This window comes from Coffea arabica, chromosome 10c (genome assembly GCF_036785885.1).
Source record: "Coffea arabica cultivar ET-39 chromosome 10c, Coffea Arabica ET-39 HiFi, whole genome shotgun sequence".
Lineage (NCBI taxonomy): Eukaryota > Viridiplantae > Streptophyta > Magnoliopsida > Gentianales > Rubiaceae > Coffea > Coffea arabica.
Genome location: NC_092329.1, coordinates 6,216,912 through 6,236,487, shown reverse-complemented (window position 1 = coordinate 6,236,487; position 19,576 = coordinate 6,216,912). Strand labels below are relative to the sequence as shown.

Sequence of the window (19,576 nt, the reverse complement as noted above, 5' to 3'; positions counted from 1 at the left end):
GAAGTATGGAGAAGAATGCTACAGTATATCACAAGTTCACGGATGGATAAATCGAGCCCTCATTCTGCATCCCCAACTTCCATCTTTCTGGAGTCTTCGCATTTGAGATTGTTTGCTCAATTCAATGAGTTGGCTTTCCCACTTGCTTCTTGGATGCCTTTCTGGGCATTGCCTCTCTTCCAAGCCTACCCCAAAGCTGCAATCATTTTCCAAAGCTCCATCCATCAAACTCCTATAAACCTCCTGCAACTCCACAAACATCTTGGTGGATTCTTCCTTCACGGAAGAATGACAAACATCAGGATGATACTGAAGTGCCATTTTCCTGTATGCCTTCTTTATCTCACTCACACTTCCACTACTAGACAGAACTTCATGACAGTTTATAGCCCTTTTCTGTCCACATTGTATGGTAGCTCTGCATGAAACAACGTTAAAATTCTGATGTACAGAATAGCTCATCATGATGCCGCTCCCTCTCTTTAATGTTGAGCTCAGGCAAGCATCCATGTAGCAATGAGACTAGCTGCTAGCCGGCTCTGAGAGGGTTTTTTTTTCCCATGTATATATACTAGTAGAAGTAGATAAAACTTGAAAGAACTTGGTCAAGGAATAACATAATAAAACTCACTGCTTCGATAATAATGTAACATGAATTGGTGTATATAGAGATAAGTAACAATAAAGCCAAAAACTCAGCAATTTCTGTCTTCTTTCTTGGTCATAAGGATCAGTTGCAATAAAGCCAAACACTTATAAATGAATGTTGTCAAAATCAAATTGTCTGTTGAGTTTTACGCGGAATTGCCGTACTGAGAATTAGATAGCCAAATTAATGATGTTGAATTAACCATCGGTCCATGCAGTCCAAACTAAACTCGACATGCATATTTTGTCTCCAAGTCATAAATGATTATTGATGTAGCACTTGTTTATGTTCTTGAAGACTGTTATATTAACCGTAATGGGTGTCTTGGACCCTGATGTCTACTATAGATGCCTGTCAGATACTTTGTCTCAAAACTGACAAACACACACATATATATATAATTATTTTATAGCCTCAAAACCCCTCCCTTTTGAAGATATTCCCTTCTCTCCAAAGATTTTGCATTTTTTTTTGTATAGTAATAAGAAAGTCCAATTACATACTTGCAATACCTTGATGGGTTAATTTGTTCCTGGTGTTTAACATATTATCCCAAAGAGAGAGCTTCAATACTACAATTTGTATTTAAATTGTTTGAGATGGTCTGGTCAACTTTTGCATTGTGTTTCGTCCTTCTTTCTGGTTATATTCACGGTGTCGTGTCTCAGGAAAATTATGGAACCATCGTACATAGGTTTTTTTTTCTTTTAATAATTTGTTGAATTTTTTGTTTTATAATTCATGATTTTCAAACACAAAGGACAATCAATAAAAATGGATTTTAACAAAATTATAGCCTGAAGAAGCATTGTCCCTTCGTGCATAATTCAATAGTAAAAGATACTTATTTCTTCTCATAAATTGAGTGTTCAATTCTCACTAAAAGATGTAGTAGCATTTTTCATTCTGGGTGGCTAGGACCTAAAACATGATCATATGTGTGTGCCTGTGATAAGAAATTAACACGAGACAGATGGGACAGAAAGTGATCTCAAGACAGAGGATTTGAAGCGCCAATCATAGGCATTATTAAACTTCAAAATGCTCACTTCATGCGAATTTGCTGGCCATATCCAGCCGTTTACGAGTTTTGAATACTCGATAACAAAAGTTAGTAGACAACTTAAATATGGATTGACAAGGGGAAATGACTGTGTTCCAGATTCACATTCTAAAACTTATTTTACAAGAACCAAGCAATACTGATTTTCCAGTCATAAAGGAATCTTCAATGAACCTTAGCTGTGGACGGTGGATCTTAAATCCTAGCTTCATTACGCGTTGAAGATTGAAAGAAGGAAATCAAATAACTAACACTTTTAACTATGTAGCACATTACTAGGTTGTATTTTCTTTTTCTTTTTTGTATCATCTTAGTCATCCAAATTCATGTGAGAAGCTGATATTTTAATTATCTATAGATCTATTATAAACTTTTTAACTGTTAAAATTTCTTTACAACTAGTTTGTATGAGCTCTTATTGCATAAGAGGAATTCTGACTTGGGCAAATCACATAGATCGATGCAAATAATTCTTTCTTTATAGAGTGCAAACAGTAGTGACGATGATGCATAGAAAGTGTTGCTCATTTAACCAATATTTGCAGTTTTCTTCTTGTAGTACTGTTTATTTATTGTGTAATGCACATAGATTCTTGTTATTGTTATTAATAAACAAGAACTTGCTAGACAACTTTTCTTTATTGGCGTGGAAACATTCTTGGTTTGATAAAAATGACGGTTCATTGCAATAAAAGTGCACATGCAACAAGACAAATGCCTGAATCAAAAGGATTGGACGGCAGCAAAATATTTGGCGGATTAGCCATGAGACAAAGCAGATTAGGGACAGCCTAATCCCATGCAGCTAGACTGTATAGTATAAAGAACATGAGATGATGGGCTTGAGCAGAACAATTTGTTAGGGTGTTCTTTGATCATAGGAAAGAAGTAGAGTTCTGCAAATTTCATTCCAAAAGGAGCTGGCAAAATGTGTTTCAACTTGAAGCAGCAGCAAACAAAGGAAGAGTTGGAGGAGATGAAGAAGAAAAAGAAACAAAAGGAAAAAGAGAAGGAGAAGAAGGCAGAGGAGAGAAAAGCCAAGGAGAAGGAGAAGAAGAAAAGAGAAGAAGCTGAGAGAAAGGAAAAGGAAAAAAGAAAGAAAGAAGAGGCGGAGAGGAAGGAAAAAGAGGAGAAGAAAAGGAAGGAAGAGAAGAAGAAACAAGCTGAGGAGGAAAAGAAAAGGAAAGCTGAGAAAGAGAAGAAGAAAAAGGAAGAGCAGAAGAAGAAGGAAAAAGAAAAGAAAGAGAAAGAAAAGAAACAACGGAAGAAGAAATGAATGTTATTTAATCATTCTTTTTTATGTGCAATCCATAAATTGTTTGTATTGTATCTGGTGTACGAGATTTTTAATAACTCGCTCTTCAAGATAAAGAGCAAAAAAATTGATAGGAAATTTAATCTAAATTTCCTCGTTTGAGGACCGCCAAGTTGTTATTTTCTTTGCTATGTAATCTTGACCAATTATTGCTTGCATAATGTAAAGCTCGTTTCCCCTTTATTAAATTGGACAAAATCATTTCGAGACTATTAAGTTGGTAACTGTCCCAACCTTGGGTTCCATTTATACAATGAGTAATTAAAAATTATTTTTTTGAATGCAATTTAAAGTGGATGAGCATCAGCGGACATTCAACACATATATTTGGACCATTTTATTCTTCTTCTCTCTCTTAATGTAAGTAATAAGAGTCAATGTTAAAAACATTACATTTTTGCAGGAAAGTGCTTGTTGCAATTCAATTTTCCATGGCAAATAGTGCAAGTACATTAAATCCGTTACTTGGCAAGGGGTGAGCAAATTCGGTTCATACCGAATTCATAATCAAATTCAAATTCAATTCGGTAATTTGAAATCGGGTATTTGGTAATTTGATACAAATTCGATACATACCGAATTCACCGAATTCTAATATGGTATGAAATAGGTAATGAGATTATGAATTTGGTAATAACCGATTTCGCATTCAAATTCGGTAATTGAAATAGGGTACCGCATTACCGCATTCGAATACCAAATTGGTATATAAAATTATATAATACTATTAGTATATATAGATAAATACTATTTAGTATTAGTATATACTACTAATATATTATTATATTATATAGGTAAATGCTATTAATAATAATTAGTCTATGGTATTATCATCATATCATGTACTTATAATAATAATAATAATATATAATAATGTACAATATATTATTTTAGTATTTGTTAATTGTTATATGACTATAATAATACAAATATATAGTAATACATAACAATATAAGATAACTACTTATTATTTTATACATGAGTAACATGACTAGAATTAGATAATAATTAATTTACATATATGTATAATACTAAATATTAAACAATAAACATAATTAGTAATTAGAATTTAGATATTGGTAATTTGATACATCATTGATCATTCATGTTTGAATTATTGAATATTTGAATGCGTAATCTATAACTTGCAAGTATTAGTGTGTTCTAAATTTATATTACATATTTAACATAAAAATTCATATTATCTATTCACTAATCTTAAGGCTTTAAGTATAGACAAGACAACTAAGCAGTGTAAGTGAATGCATGTGAATTGCAAATCAATGTATTAGTGTATTGACTTTCACAATAACATATGTAAGTAAATAAGTTTTATTTTGATTTGAAATAAATTATAAGTTTGTAACTAATATAACTTAACACTAATTATTGTAATTTGTTAGTTTATAACTAATATTACTTATTATTAATCATTGTAAATTATAAATTCATAAATTATCACTAATCATTGTACAGTCTAAGATTTATTCTAATTTAAATTAATCACTTTTTATGTGTTCCTTAAATCATTGATTAAGGATTCTAGGTATAAGTGATCAAGTAAATGCCAATTAAATTAAACCACAAAATGATTAGAACATAAGTAATGTGTTAAATTATGAATAAATTTGGAGATCAAATTAGTAATAATTTTTAAAAAAATCAGTTTTTTTTTAATAGATGAATTCTGTCTAACCGAATTCATTACCGTTTTCGAATTTGAAATCGATTTGCGGAATGAATTCGATTATAGCCAATTCGAAATTAAAAACGGTTTAAATTTCTATAGTTCGAATAACCAAATTCATTGCACTGAATTACCGCTTTTGCACTGAATGCACACCCCCATTCTCTTTTGACGCCTCGCAAGAGACTACACTGTTTTACTGCACAAATACTAGGAACGACCTTGTGCTTTGGACAGGCATCCAAAAACTACGGAAAGATTAAACTTTTTAACTACTTTGCATGTTACATTGATGACTCTGCTGCTTCTCAGGCTTTCTTAAAAGTACACTGCTTTGTAATAAGATGAAAGATGGTTTATGATCAGTTACATGTAATTTGTTCCGCTAACAATGAAATGATGATAATGAAATTGAAAATTCACCGCCAATGGCACTCTGTTTCTTCTCTGGTCAAAGAATGGAATACTACTAATATTTCTCTCAGACAAATTACACTATATACACTTTGCTATACTCACTGCTTTGGAATCTTACGTTTCCCTTTCAATATTTTTTGGACGACCAAAACCTGTCAAGTTTCATCTTATTAAGTAGACCGCTACTTGATCATTTTGCATCTTGCGCCAACCATTTCAAGCCACCATCATGGGGCTTTTGACATTAAAGCACGGAATTCAGTAGACTAATGATCAGCAATGAACTCATCCAAGGAGCAAAATGAGCTTTACTTTGGTGTTCAAATTCGACTATTGACTTGTTATGAATTGCTTGATCGATTAAACACTGCTCGTAGTTCGCCAACCAATTGTTCTCTAGCGGATGGCTCTTCTACCTGCATTGCATTCCAAAGATCAGCCCTCTTCTCAAAACTGTAGTAGGACATGAGAAGTAGAAAGGGAAAGAATTTATGTCACGTTACCTTCTGTAGCAGGGCAAAAAGACCTTGAGGTAGAGCACGCAAATCCAGTGCTGAATCACCGATCTTTGTTAATTGAAGCAGCACTTTCTGCACACGCAACTCCTGCAACTTTTCTTCGTAATTGCTGAAATCATCCTTCCATGAGAAGAAAGCCTCATCATTCGTCCAAGCATCTGGTTTACCTCCTGAAAACTCAGAATCCATAAACCACTTCTTTACCATATCCATTGCAGAGTTGTAAGTCAGCAGGTCGCCTGCAGCATCTCTTACTGTCCTTATCAGTGAGTCCTCAACAACTCTCCGGTACAATCTTCTATAGAAGAAAAAACGGGAATCTGCCCAATCTACAACTTTTCTGACTACCCCTTTTGCAGCCATTCTAAATGACGTATCATGCAGTTCTGCAAATTTTGTAGCAATCTGTGTGTAAACTGGCAAAAGCTGTTTTTCTCGAGCCTTTATCTGTTGCTGCAGGCCATCTACAGCTTCAGTGCTCTTCACCTCCTGAAGTTTTGCTTTTAAACCAATCAGCTGCTGATCAAGCCTACCCATGCATTCCAGCAGCTCTTTTGTCCGGAACTTAATCTCAATTAGACCTTCTGGCTCAAGAACATTTCCCTTAGCAGTTCGTTCTGCATACATCTCGATATGGTCAGGGTTGATCTTACTATCCACAACAACCCATGCTCCACCACGGAGCTCACCCATCATAGGTATGTATATGAAAACAGGTTGTTTATATGTTCTAAGGTTCTCGACAATATTCGATCCAGCTTGAAGGATGCCTTCAAAAAGGTCCCTCTGTCCGCCTGAAAAGCCTCTCCAGTTTGCAAGAATGAAAAGTGGCAGCTCTTCCCTGTTGAAATCAATTAATGCTTGAGCTGTTTTTGTGGCAGAATCAGGAAACCATACTTGGCCTGCTTGAGGGACAATCCTTTCATGGGAATCGAGCTGCCCAGGATCTGCAGGGATGACTTGCATCATCGTTTGAGTCTCAACAGCAACTATTCCTACGGGGATTCCTCCAAGCTTTGCCCTTCCAGTAACAACAGTTCTTGCCCAGCCTTCCAATGTTTCGACAAAGCTGTCCCTGTCGAATATCCCCCCCAACCAGTTTCCACTGCCATCTGAAGCACCACATATAGCAGCACGTGGATCGCATGAATTGTCTGGCAGATATTCAACAGGTCTCTCTGGAGGATCCAAGGGGGGCAACAGTGGAAGTGGACCCCCTGAGTAAGGAGGAATGAAGCTCAACCATTTTAAAACAGCTGATACCCCTTCAAGATCATCTGAAACTGTCAGATGAACTACTCCATTGGTTGCCATAATTTTTGGTCCACCAAGTTGCATGTGGGAGCTATATACCTCCCGACCCAGAAGCTTATTTAATGCCGAAAAACCAGTCAGGATAATAGGCTGATCAAGCCTTTGTATGCACCGCATACCTAGCCGAGCAAGATAAGCACCTATGCCCACTGTTCTGCCTGTCACATATGTTAGGGTGAAGGTTTCCTTGTATGCTCGTGAGTATGCACTGGCAATGGCTCCACTGCCGCTTAAGTTCTCAACCCCTAAACCATCCTCTTTCCCCAAAATGGAATCTATTACCCACCGTGATTCTCCATTAGTCATTTTTGTTTCGTGTGCTATTACAGATGATCCGATCCGAGCATAATCTTCAGGAGTTAAATATACATACTGGAAGCCGCGCTCAGGGATTGATTCATCAGACCACCCCACTCTGAAGCAAGATTTTACTTCTTCAGCGACACCAATACGAGCACCAGAATTGGCCGCCAAGTATATTAAAGGCAGTTTTAGACTGCAGGCGACCTCAGTCACTGCTTGGAAAAATGCATCCTCCCTCGGGCCAAAGGATCCATTTTTAAAGGTCACATCATTTGCTATAACAAGAATTGTCCGTCCAGAAGGAAACTCAGGTGTAGACATTTTCATGCTCCAGGCTACCATGCCAACATCATTGAGCCCAGGCTGCCGCTCCACAGAAACAAGAGGAGTACCCCAATTACCTCCAGTGTTAGCAAAAATTAACTCTGTCACTTCGAGGATAACTTTATCCTCAGGCCTTTTATGCCCTAAATGTTGGCATGACCAAGCCATCTCCAAGGCAGCTTTAAATGCCTGTTAAAGAAAAAGTTGTTTAGTGAGGACATAGTGATTTTTCTATCTTGAAACAAGAGTTATAATCTTTACCAGCGGGAAATCATAGCAGTAAGTGGTGTTGCTTTTCCTGGCTAAAAGGCGTTTCCGATCCAATACCCCCAAAGGCTGATATGATGCATTAACAGGGACACCGTGCAAAGGGCCCCTCTCAGTTATTGTATGGTAGACAACTTTGTGTTCAGTAGGGTCTTCCACTTCGCGGTATACCTGAGCATAGATATATAACATTAAGACCTTAATTTAATTTACGCAATATTCATCATCTAACACTAATTGCAACCACTGTTGCCCAAAATCAGATGCACATCGGTTTGCACAAGTAACAAAAAACATAATTATAACTTAATGTAAGGATATGCATGGACAAAGATGCCTCTAACTGCTCACACTGCAAAACCATATTTTTATAACTATATGCAAAAGTCTACCCGATTTACATGATTAAATTTACCATTATTAATAAATTCATTAAATTCAGACATTGCATCTCTCGTAAAGTTACGAACTTTTAGATGTTTGTAGTCTGCCCGTAGGCTATGATAACTGTCATTTAAAAAAAAAAAAATCGAGTAGATCTCCAGACAATTGCTGATCACTTGCTAACAGCAATTGATGCACAGTAGCTAACTTACATGCACAATACAAGTGTGTCCTGTCACATTTGCAACAACCACCCTCCAAGCACCATTTGCTTCTCCTTCAGATGATATCCAAAGCTTCACCTCCCACTGACAAACACCTAAACGATGCATTCTCACACCAATAGATGTATTAATCTCATGTGCCAGCTCTTGCAAGATTTTCTCAACTATAGCTTCCTCACACCCATCGTTAATGTCCACCCTCCTGCAAACAATGTCTTGAAGTTAGATCTTCTTTGAATATATTTGATCTGCTTTCAGTTGTAAGAAACTTATCAAGAAGAAATGTGCCTACTTGTTGTAGGGTAACAGATCATCTATTTGTTGCTCCTGTAAAATATAAAGATACATATGAGCATGGTCAGATTTGACAGTAGTATTATGGACATGCAGTTCAAGTTCCTCCATTGCAGACACCAGTGACCGCAAAATGCTCCTTGATGTAAACGATATAGCCCACAGAGATTGACTCCTTTCCTTGTCTAATCCTTGATAAACTGTTAAACTATCATTTGATGTAGGCTGCCTGACAAGAGTTCTGAGATACATTCTCTGAACTGGAACAGGCTTATCCACAACTGTGTACAGATGCCACTGACGGTCACGGGATGGTGTATATTGTATTTTGTCATAACCCTTAAGTTTGTCCTGTTCAGATGGGAGTTAAGTCAAATTTATTGCAAACAAGCAATTAGTTCTGCTATTTCCTCATTGATTCTTAAAAACAAAAGGCAGAAAAAGAACAAAAATTTTGGAGGCAAAGACGATGACAAACCAGTTCAAGGTATGTGGATAGAGGAGGCTCCAGGTGGCGCAATAGAGGTTCTTCTTCATAATACTGTTTTTCTGCTGACCAGTGAAAAGAGTGCCTCATTGGGCCCCGACCTTCATCTCTTTGTATGATACAGCTGATTACGCCTACACCTGCACTTCTCAGACTAAAGCTTACTTCTTGTTCTCTTAATTTTTTTGCCAACTTGTTTATTCTTTCTTGAGCCTGATCTTCATCACCACTGCAGATGAACCAAATGCACAATAAGAATAATCATTCACATCAAGCATGAATAAGTAGAATCTTAACCAAATTTAGAAAGGAGCATAAATAAATCATTCTTATCATGTCAGGTAACAAATGCAGACCAATAAAATGTTTAGGGAACTATTCAGGCAAAAAGAGGAATCAATTAAGTAGGATTTTTGCATTTGCCCATATGGAGAATAATTTTCTTCGTATGTGTTGTAGAAAATGATCTTTCTGCATGTTGAGTTTGCCTACCTACAGTTAAGGACTAAAATGTTTTCTCAGATAGGTAAAAGCACCAATTTGAGGTCATCATTTGCCTATACCTCCTGATGAATCAAAAAACTTAATAGATTAATTAAGTTAGCTGAATCAACACCATTTGGCTGCACCATATGCTTGCAAGTCTTCCATTTCACATGTGCTCAAGTCAAGAAAATTTTAGCAAACTTGCATCCTCTCTTTTTTTCCCATTGTGTCACTGGCAACGCAGCGAGTAATGGAAAGGAGATGTTTGGTTACCTGTCCTGAAGCATACTCATCTGGTTGTTAATGCCCACCAATGCAATGTGCATCATGTTACCATGGCTAGCTGGTAGAATAGATCCCTTGGATGTTGTTGTCTGCGGACTGTGTGTTGTTTCCCTTAGTGCAGCAGTTAAAATTGTTGGCAGTAACTGGAAAGACTTGATGATAACCATGGCTCCCCATTTCCTATCGCTATGTTTCTCAAGTAATGGTTTCTCTAGTGTCTGATCTTGATACCAGTTCTTCCTCTCTATATGCTCTTCCAGGAACTCCCATGAAGCAATAAGTCCAGATCTGTGCCACTGCATTCTAACACTACCTTTTACAAGATAGGGCTGAAAAAGATGTTAATGTTAGAGAAAGCAAAGTGAAGAAAATTTATGTAGGGAAAAAACAAGAAGTTGAGCTATAGTACCTGGTACAACCTACGAACATAAGTTTCTACAACCCTCCTCTGAAGCGTGTGATCACTATGATCAAAAAGACCAACTAGAGCGTCTTCAACTGCTAAAGGAGCACTTACAAGTGCCTCCATTCTTTCATTTATGGCACTTTTTCTCTTTGGAGTATCCATGTTTTCACCATCTTCAGTAAACATTTCTAACTCAGAAAGACTTCTGGCAATGTTAGAGCGAAGTTCACTCAACTTTGTTTGCTCAAGCAATTGACTTGCCTTTAAAGCTAACTGCAAAAGCACATTAAGGTTCAGATTCTTGAATCTTTCATGTCTTGCATATTAAGTGAGTTGAAGTCCAACCTCAGAGTAATTGGTATGATTGAGCGTTGAGAAACGAATTAGTTTATCCCTGTATGCAGCAGGATTTGGATATACAAGTTGTTCCATGAGACGCAATATCAACTTGTTCTTGCTCTTGATACCCTGTAAGGTCGCATGGTTTAGGAACAATCCTTTACAATGACAGACCGCCAGAAACAAGCACAGTATACCAATTCAGTATTTCCGATATACCTGATGAGAAAGAACAATGTCCACAACCTTCAACAGATCTTTCTTATGCTGAAGGCGAAGCCGCTCAATTACATCAGCCTGCAAAGGAAAATGCATTGGAACTTGATACTGACTAAGGGTGAAATAGAAGGGTGGATATCTGACATTTCAAGCAAGCTTCTCATGATTTATTCTTTCAGCTTTGGATCACAAAGACAATCAGAGACCAGCAAAGCATAGATTGCCAAAAATGATGCATACTGGAAAGGTGGCAACCAAACTGTTTTTCATATAATTTTCAATTTTCCCTATTCTTCTGATGGGGGTTGTGTTTTGGGGGCAGGAAGAACTGAAGCAGAGCTGAAAGAAAGCTTGATTATATCAGTTTCCCGTATATAATATATGAAAGGCTAACCAATACATTACTGAAAGACTGTATTTTTCATGCAAGTCTCACATTGCCAATGCAATGCTTGTCTTTATGGGAGAAAGCAGGATATTAATGTTAATCTTAAATAAACTTCTGTTCCAAAAGAACAAACCTGGATGTTGTCACTAAATAGTTCTTCAACAGATAAATATTCTTCAAACAGAGATTGAACTATAACACGGGCATGACTTTCTCTTCCACCTTCATAAGATTTGACAAGAATGAGTAATGGTTCAACTAGTCTATCCTGAGCTCCTTTCTCTTTGTCAGGGCAGGACATTTGGTGGGCCTAGATTGAAAACAATAAATGAACAAATGAATGACAGACAAAATATAAGCCGTTGAAGGATGTCAAGTTTCTGATAAAGGACCAACCTCAATTACACCTCGGAGAATTTTTGCAGGAAAGTCAACATTCTGCAAGTTCGAGATACCTTCATGCTCCTTGTATTTTGCTTCCAACTAAAAAAGTTTGTAATTTAGAAGCAAATAAGATCCAGAAGAGCAACCAGGTACTAACATTTGGGAAAACATGATTACAGAAGAATAGGGCATTTACTTCATGTCTAAGCTCCTTGGGAAGTCGATTTGCCAGAACAGCAAAGCATTCTTGCCATTGAAGGAAAGGCAACTCAGGATTGTCCAGGCAGCTTAACAAGTTCTGAACCACCTGTAATGTGCATGAATATGATTAGGAAAACCATACATTTTAGCAAACCTATATAAAATATTTCTTCTCCATATAGCCCAGAAGATGGATCTATTAGACGAAGGCCTAGCAAATACTAGTCATAATACAACTAAAATATTCCTTTTCCATAAAGCCAAAAGACTTCTTACTTCACCAAAGTTATGCTCGTATCCTGCAAGAATCATCCGAGCTGCATTCAAACTTGCAGCACACCTTTGATGAACTTTTCCCGAGATAGCAGTTGGTGGTCCAAGAACTGGGAAACTCCCATGGAAGGGTTCTGCTTTTCTTACAGCAGAAGGATCATCCAGGTCAAGTCTTGCTATGAGTTCACCAGCCTACCCATAAAATAGAGTTTTAATGACAAGGGGAAGTAAATAAAAGAGACTTCTATGTACAATTGGTTTACCTGCATAGCTTGACCATCCGACATCTTGAAATGGATAATTCCAGAGGCAGGTGAGAGAAGGGGCATACACATCTTCATGACCTCAACCTCTGCATAAGGCGTGTCAGCATCAACACGGCTGCCATCAGCAACCAAATACCTTAGCAACTTGCATGGTGTCTCTGCTACCAACTTTGATGGATCATGATCATTCTGGAGACAACCGGAAAATAGACCTCCACTATCAAGTCATGAGAAATCAAACATTTTGTAAGAAAGTAGAATTAGATTTTGGTACCTGAAGCAAGCAAGTCCTCCCATCAATTAGAAGGCGAGTCCCAGCTGCTTCCTCCTCCGCATATATAACATGACTGTTCCCATCCAGCTGAGACATTTCAAAATGCAATACATTAAGTATCATGCCAAGTAAAAACCATTTGCAACATCCAACTCATATATCCATGCACTAGGTAATAAGTCAGTGCTAATATGGTGGGTAGCCAATGCAAGGGTCGTATTAAAGCACTATGTTTAACAAGAATCCTTGCCTGCATTAATAAACCTCCGTCCCGCAAAGTATGTATTTCTGCTTCAATCTCTGATTCATTCATCCTCAATTTGTAACTTCCTGGTCCACCTCTAACCATACTTATCTGAGAAACAACCAGAGATTACAAGAAGGTGGAAAAAATAAAAATAAAACCTTGAGTCAAAAATAAAAGAGAAATTGGCAGGAAGAAATATCACATTCATTTCTCCTGAACTATTTAAAGAGATCAAATGTAAGCCTATCCACCCTTTTTGCATCACTCTTATCAGATAACTCAAGGTCGATGTTAATGACCTAGCAATTTTGTCATGCTGTAACGCAATACTCACCATGTACTTGCTTCCTTCAATGTTCAATGAAACTTGGGAGTTGACAAGTGAAATATGCTGCAAGTAGGAAATAGCCATCAATGATGAAACAAAGAAGATGTACATGCTCGAACTAAAAAAGTGGGATAGGCAGGTACCTTTGGAGGAATTTGTCCTTTTTCAAGATAACCAATATATTCTGAAACCACAGCTGCACTACTAGCAGAAGCTTTCTGAATTTGAACAAGGTAAAAATATAATAATAAATAAATAAAATACAGAGGAATGATGAAGATGTTGTTCAGAAAATATATTCTCCAAATAAACCTTCAACATCTTTATACTAAGCATTTGAAAGGAACACTTACATAAAGAGCACCTCCAACCACAGACAGATACCAAGGTGGCCTTTCTGCTCTAACCCTCATTGCGATTCTACTGTCCAACCAGCCAGTGTGGATTCTATTCTCTCTATAATCTGAAGCCTACAAAATCACTAAAATATTCACTACCATCTATTCAGTTGACTTAAAAGAAAAACAGATAATTCCATTTCAAAAAGACTTACATGTAATAGATCAACTGTGTAATCGACATTTGTACGAATCTCTCCTCGAATTTGTATTTCCTTCAACCCAAGAACCATGTTTGCAATAGCCAGGGCTCTTGACTCTCCAAATGCAAAAACATGTCCTGGAAGATAATGAAACAACTTAATTTATATTCAAAAGTACAAAAAAATGCCCTTCGTTTCAGATGGATAATATGTGAAAGAAAAAATTTGAGGTAAAAATTTCCATTACGATCCTACAGCTTTAGACAATTTATATACATTCGATAAAACAAGCACTAAACAGAATAAACAGATTACAGGGCCTTCAGAAAATCTAAGGGATGGACAGTTCTCTCATTGTACCATATGGACTTACAAACAAAAGACTGAAAGACCTGAATCAGGTCAGCCAGAAAGAGCCCATACAAAAATTGAAAGTTCGCAAGTTCTCTTGATAAATGCTCTCCTGTTTGAACATCAACTCTACAAGGCTTTGGTGAGTTAGACAGAACCATCGGCCACTGGTTTATTCATACCAGCTAACATGGTGACCTTTTCTGTGTTCTCATATAGTTCAACGTGATATCCATAGAAATAACTGATAGAGTCAGGCTTGTAATCAAACATTAAATTCTTACACAAGACTCAGGCTTTTATAGGCATGAAATGATCTCATCCTCCTCAAAGACATAATTGAAAATTGGGATTTTATTTACTTTGGGTTAAATTATGAGCATTATGACTCTTGACAGCATTCAAAATCAGTCTAATAATTTTGACACACATTACAATGCAGGCAAAACATATTCACCCACTAGGGTGCATGTGCAGTTCTGTTACACTAGACAGCCTCAGAAGGCTTTGACTTACCAAATTGAGAATCAGAAAATTCATGGATACCTCCTCCAGACTGCAAGAATTATGTTGTTAGTCAGTCAACCATTGATACATATAAGAAAAATCTTCAGTGTCTTAAATTTCTAAGAAGTACCTTGACAGAAAAGTATGCCCACACGTTTGGTTTGCTTTTAAAACTCAGCTCCTGCAGAAAATTTAATTTAATATTACTGTTATACCAAATCGGATTATATATGTATGTATGTATGTAACTACCAAAAATCTATCACTTCCAACCTGTACTTTCCCACTGGTAGGCTTAAAACCATCATCAGGATCCTCACTTGTAACACGAACAGCAACACAATGACCTTTCGGCCTTGTAGACGCTGCCTGGTCAAAATCAAATGGAGTAGCAACAACTGATGTTCTCCTCCAAGCATCGTATCCAGCACCATGCTCCATCCCATAGAAACGCCTTATTTCTGGTAAAATTACTATCAGGAATCCAATTGAGAAAGATAAATGACATGAAGACCTTTTATAAACTTAGGTAATTTGGTACTGAACCTGGAACTTGCCATAGAGGAATACCCATCCCAACAGCGACTTGGGCTGCAGGAAGATTTACTTCAGCTATCCACTCAGTCACCGGGTGCTCCACCTAAATATCAAGAATACAGTAACATTCAGGAAACCTAACTGCCAAAGCCCCAATATGCCACATTTGAAATCTAAGATCTTATCAGATTTAAGCCACAGTTGACATTTAAGAATAAACAAGAAAATCAAATCTTAGAAGAGAAACTCGGGAAATAATGATACATGAAAGTATGTCAAACCTGTAACCGTGGATTGAGCTCCAAGAAGTAGTACTCCCCAGTTTCCATACTGTAGAGATACTCAACAGTTGCTGCTCCTACATAATTAACACATTTGGCTAATCTTCTAGCAGCCTGCTCAAGTTTTTTCACAGTCTCTAAAGGAGCTACAGTTATTGGGCCTTCCTCAATAATCTGACAACAGGAAAAAGTAATAGTTAGTTTTCATATTCCAAATGACTCCCAGTGTTTCAGACAATTATCTATTAACCTAAAATGTTTTCCTTACGTCAAATGCAAATGAAGTACTCCAAATTCTTTTCTCAATACTTTACAGGTGGACCTGAATATTACAAAGTTGAGTTTCAAATTTATAACACAGACCTGATGTTATAATGCTGCTTTAAAGACTGATTACTCTTTGTTTGAATAGACAAAGAAAGACATGTTCAATTAACTCACATATATACTTGTAAACTACTAGGAAAGTTAGAGAACCTGAGTCACAAAAAACAAAGAGATACAGATCAGAAGTCAAGAAAAGTACAAGCGCACCTTCTGGTGTCTCCTTTGAACACTACAATCACGGCTGTGAAGAGCTGCAACATTGCCATACTGATCACAGAGCAATTGGACCTCTAAATGCCGGCTCTAATAGCATGAAACAGCCTCCGATGTTAGAATGACTTCTAAAGATTAAAACTTAAGCATCAAGATCACATTATGTGGAAGAAAATATTACCTGGGAAGCAACCTTCATAATAAATATTGGGGATCCTGGAACTTCACCCTGTACTTGCTTGAACAGTGCCTTAACTTCATCGTCATTATGGACCTATAAGTCAAAATGGCAATTTACTATTGATTAATGATGTTAGAAGAAGAGATGGCAATAGAGTGTCAACCTTGTTGCTTTCAGATAGAAATCCACTAATCTTTTCACCATAATTTCAAAAATCACTAGAAAGGAAGTGGTACTTATGACCAAAATTAGCTACACAAAATAACTATTCGAGACCTAAAACTCAAAAAAAGGGATCACTGCATCATTTGTAATATTAGGTAACAAACCTTTCTAATGCCTTTACCACCACCACCCCAAGATGCCTTAATCATTGCAGGGTATCCCACAACTTGACAACTAGCAATTGCTTCTTCTGTGGTGTAAACACAAGCTTCACTATATATATCTTCGGGAATAGAGACCAAGCAGCTTTCTGGAGGAATTTTCACCTAAAAGGCAGATACCATTTATTATACACAATACCAGGTCAGACATTAGAAGAGCAGAGCTTATGAGGCAGAGTACAAAAGACTTTACATGAGAACCACTCCATGGAAGGGTAGGTACTTCAGCAGCTTGTGCAATCAGTGATGAACCAATTTTATCTCCCAAAGCACCCATAGATGTGGCAGGAGGCCCAAGGAATATTATGCCTTTTGCACCCAAAGCATCTGGCAGTTCGGGACTCTCAGATGCATGACCCCATCCAGGCCAAACTGCATCTACATGTGTAATCTCTGCCATCTAGAAACAAAGAAGTTAAATTGCTCATCAGAAATTTAGATGTTTTTGATACTTATAACAAAAAAAATCTCTAAATCACCTGACATTTACCAAAAATCCATTTCATCTCAAAAGACATCAAGATCATCTAGGTACTCCCCTGATTCTATTTTCTCATTCCTCCACCTTGAGAACCCCAGAGTTCAAAAACTCTGAAGAAAGAAACACTTTGAAAACCATAATTTTGCAAATGATGGGACACCATTAAGCTCATTTAGCTATCAGACTAACCATTCAGCAGTTCTTGAAGTGTCTCAACGTAGATAGGTTGCATATAAACACATTTATCATGCGTTCCTCGATTTGTATGATAAACTATTTTAAGCTAAGAAACAAAAAGATAGGTACAAACCTCAACTATAAGCTGAACATTGGCATAGTTATTATTGTTGGTTCCACCAGGTACTTCTACAAATTGATCAGCTATCCGTATATGCTCTGCATTTATTTTCATGTCCTCCGGTGTAGCCATTGCAACTAGCAAAATTGCCTTCTCTGTGCCAAATGTCTCATAAGCCCATGCTCTGATACTCCTTATAAACTTAACAGCAGCCATTCCATTGTTTGCAATTAAGATACTATGGATTGGTCTCTTTCCACTAAGTGCACGACAGAATTCATCAACAATAGACACAGTACTGGGAGACCTAAATGATATTGCACCATTCATGTACCCATTACTGTGATTAGTACCACCCACCAAAGGCTGCCTTTGGGCTTCTGACATGCTGCACCACCTGAAATGGGACCAAAAAAAAAAAAAGCTTTTGCAAGGTTAAATATCATTACAAGGCACGCAATTAGCCTTCATCAACTTCATTCAGATCATTAATGACATTGTATTAAACCACCAACACTTGGTTAATAAAAACACACAATCTATATCCACGTAACAAGTTGGTATAGGACTTGTTTATAACTAGGAAGGTATTACACATTTTAGAAGTTACGAACTAAAATTTATGATTCAAATGCATAGAAGCTACTCTCCAATTTCTTAAGGAAGTATGGAAAGTACGATCCTAGCCTTCACCCTATTCTTTGATAGTGCCTGTGTGTGGTGGATGGATGAAAATAAATTTGAGTTACTTGTCTGCTTGCATCCATCTCTCTCTCTACATCAAAAGGAAAATAATAATCCATAACTTGTTCAAATGCAGCAAAGCAATACGAAGCTCATGAAAAAGCAACTTTAAATATGACAAAAAACATGTCAAGCAAATTTTATTACTTTCTGACTTTATATTACAAATTATTGCTCCAATTGAAAAGAACAGCCATGCTGAAATGGAGAAGAGTCATCAACAGAATCCATTCTTTACGTTCAGCAGCATCATACCAGAACTACCACTTTATAACGTCAAAACTCATTGATTAAATGCAGCTATTCGATATCACACAAGCAAATGATCCAGGTAAAAACACTATAGCAGAAAATTCAAACAAACATAAGTATCATATTGAGCTAATTGGGTATTCATATAACGTATTCAAATTCACAGAAGCAATACCATCCCGTAAATGCAACTAACAACGACAAAGTTGAGAACTCTCTTTATTCCCCAATACTCGGAGACAATTTGAGCTAAGTTTCCAGCAAAACAGTAGAACCCAAATCAGAACAAGACACTTGCTGCATATGAATTTTATAGAAATACATAAGTTCTCAGCCTAAAATCTGCCAAAAGAAAGATTTGAATTGAGGAGACTGACCTTAAAAACCCGCCCAAAAAGCTCCAAACTTTGAGAAACGGACAGTCAAACAATTCAATCTAATTGGCTTCTGGGTAGCATTATCTTCAAGAATTGGAGTTGAAATGCACTGAAAACTTCTACAGACACCAGAAGGCGAAAGCACAAGTCTGGGATGCAGTCAAATTCTACGTAGTTGAATTAAAATTTAAAAATTTGTGATGCTTCAAGAGAGAGGAGGGACAGATGGGGTGGTGATGACAATGCACTGGTACTAAAAGGTTCTTGGTCTTGGGTTGGTTTAGGTTGGTTGAGTGTCTTAAATACTCATGTATGTATGATGATGATGGGTTCATTCACAAAAGGGTCCTTAAATGAGAGAAAAATTGAAACCCTCTTTGCACGTGGTACATGGCTACCAGCCTCTTCCGCCTGCAAACAAAAGGGTTCCCTTCCCCTCCTCCAATCTTTGTAGTAGCTCCCACCTACCCCCCATGCCCACCCCTATAGTCCTGCACTCCTCTATCATTTTCTGTCAATTTTCTACATTTTTATGAATCAATGGAAAAACTTTAGTACTTGTCTTTCAACGTGTGAAAAGTCAAAATCTTTATGTACCAGTTTGAGTAACAGACGATCCTAAAGGCCCATCTGTAAAAATAATTTTACAGATTACTTCTGTTAGTAATATTTTAGTACACGAAGGTTGTTGTAGGATTCGAGGTTGATACTTCCTATGACAAAGTCTTTTCTTTTTTTTCTTTTTTTTTCTTAGTAAA

At 37.0% G+C, this 19,576-nt stretch overlaps 2 protein-coding genes across 4 annotated transcripts; both read right to left on the bottom strand.

Annotated features, from left to right (window-relative positions):
* Nucleotides 1-36: 36 nt before the first annotated feature.
* On the bottom strand, nucleotides 37-510 carry LOC113715012 (chaperone protein dnaJ 20, chloroplastic-like). The gene has a single exon (XM_027239161.1). It carries the CDS (start codon nucleotides 508-510, stop codon nucleotides 37-39), a length of 474 nt encoding a protein of 157 aa, XP_027094962.1.
* Nucleotides 511-5,028: 4,518 nt separating this feature from the next.
* On the bottom strand, nucleotides 5,029-19,321 carry LOC113714748 (acetyl-CoA carboxylase 1-like). Of its 3 annotated transcripts, XM_072069326.1 has the most exons (33): nucleotides 18,819-19,090; nucleotides 18,617-18,738; nucleotides 17,458-17,842; nucleotides 16,860-17,066; nucleotides 16,610-16,771; nucleotides 16,281-16,373; nucleotides 16,094-16,189; nucleotides 15,560-15,733; nucleotides 15,288-15,381; nucleotides 15,015-15,202; nucleotides 14,872-14,922; nucleotides 14,751-14,790; nucleotides 13,896-14,020; nucleotides 13,696-13,812; nucleotides 13,486-13,560; nucleotides 13,349-13,405; nucleotides 13,018-13,122; nucleotides 12,768-12,854; nucleotides 12,491-12,682; nucleotides 12,231-12,419; nucleotides 11,950-12,060; nucleotides 11,766-11,852; nucleotides 11,503-11,679; nucleotides 10,982-11,059; nucleotides 10,769-10,891; nucleotides 10,427-10,696; nucleotides 10,006-10,346; nucleotides 9,238-9,475; nucleotides 8,758-9,110; nucleotides 8,454-8,667; nucleotides 7,852-8,028; nucleotides 5,635-7,779; nucleotides 5,029-5,547 (listed from the first exon to the last, which is right to left on the bottom strand). In XM_072069326.1, exons 3-33 carry the CDS (start codon nucleotides 17,830-17,832, stop codon nucleotides 5,473-5,475), a joined length of 6,816 nt encoding a protein of 2,271 aa, XP_071925427.1. In that variant the 5' UTR covers nucleotides 17,833-17,842; nucleotides 18,617-18,738; nucleotides 18,819-19,090; the 3' UTR covers nucleotides 5,029-5,472. The 3 variants fall into 3 exon arrangements, with proteins under 3 accessions (XP_071925427.1, XP_071925426.1, XP_027094600.1); XM_072069325.1 differs by lacking the exon at nucleotides 18,617-18,738 and having other exon boundaries at nucleotides 18,819-19,321; XM_027238799.2 differs by lacking the exons at nucleotides 17,458-17,842; nucleotides 18,617-18,738; nucleotides 18,819-19,090 and adding an exon at nucleotides 17,157-17,180.
* Between the last annotated feature and the right edge of the window lie 255 nt (nucleotides 19,322-19,576).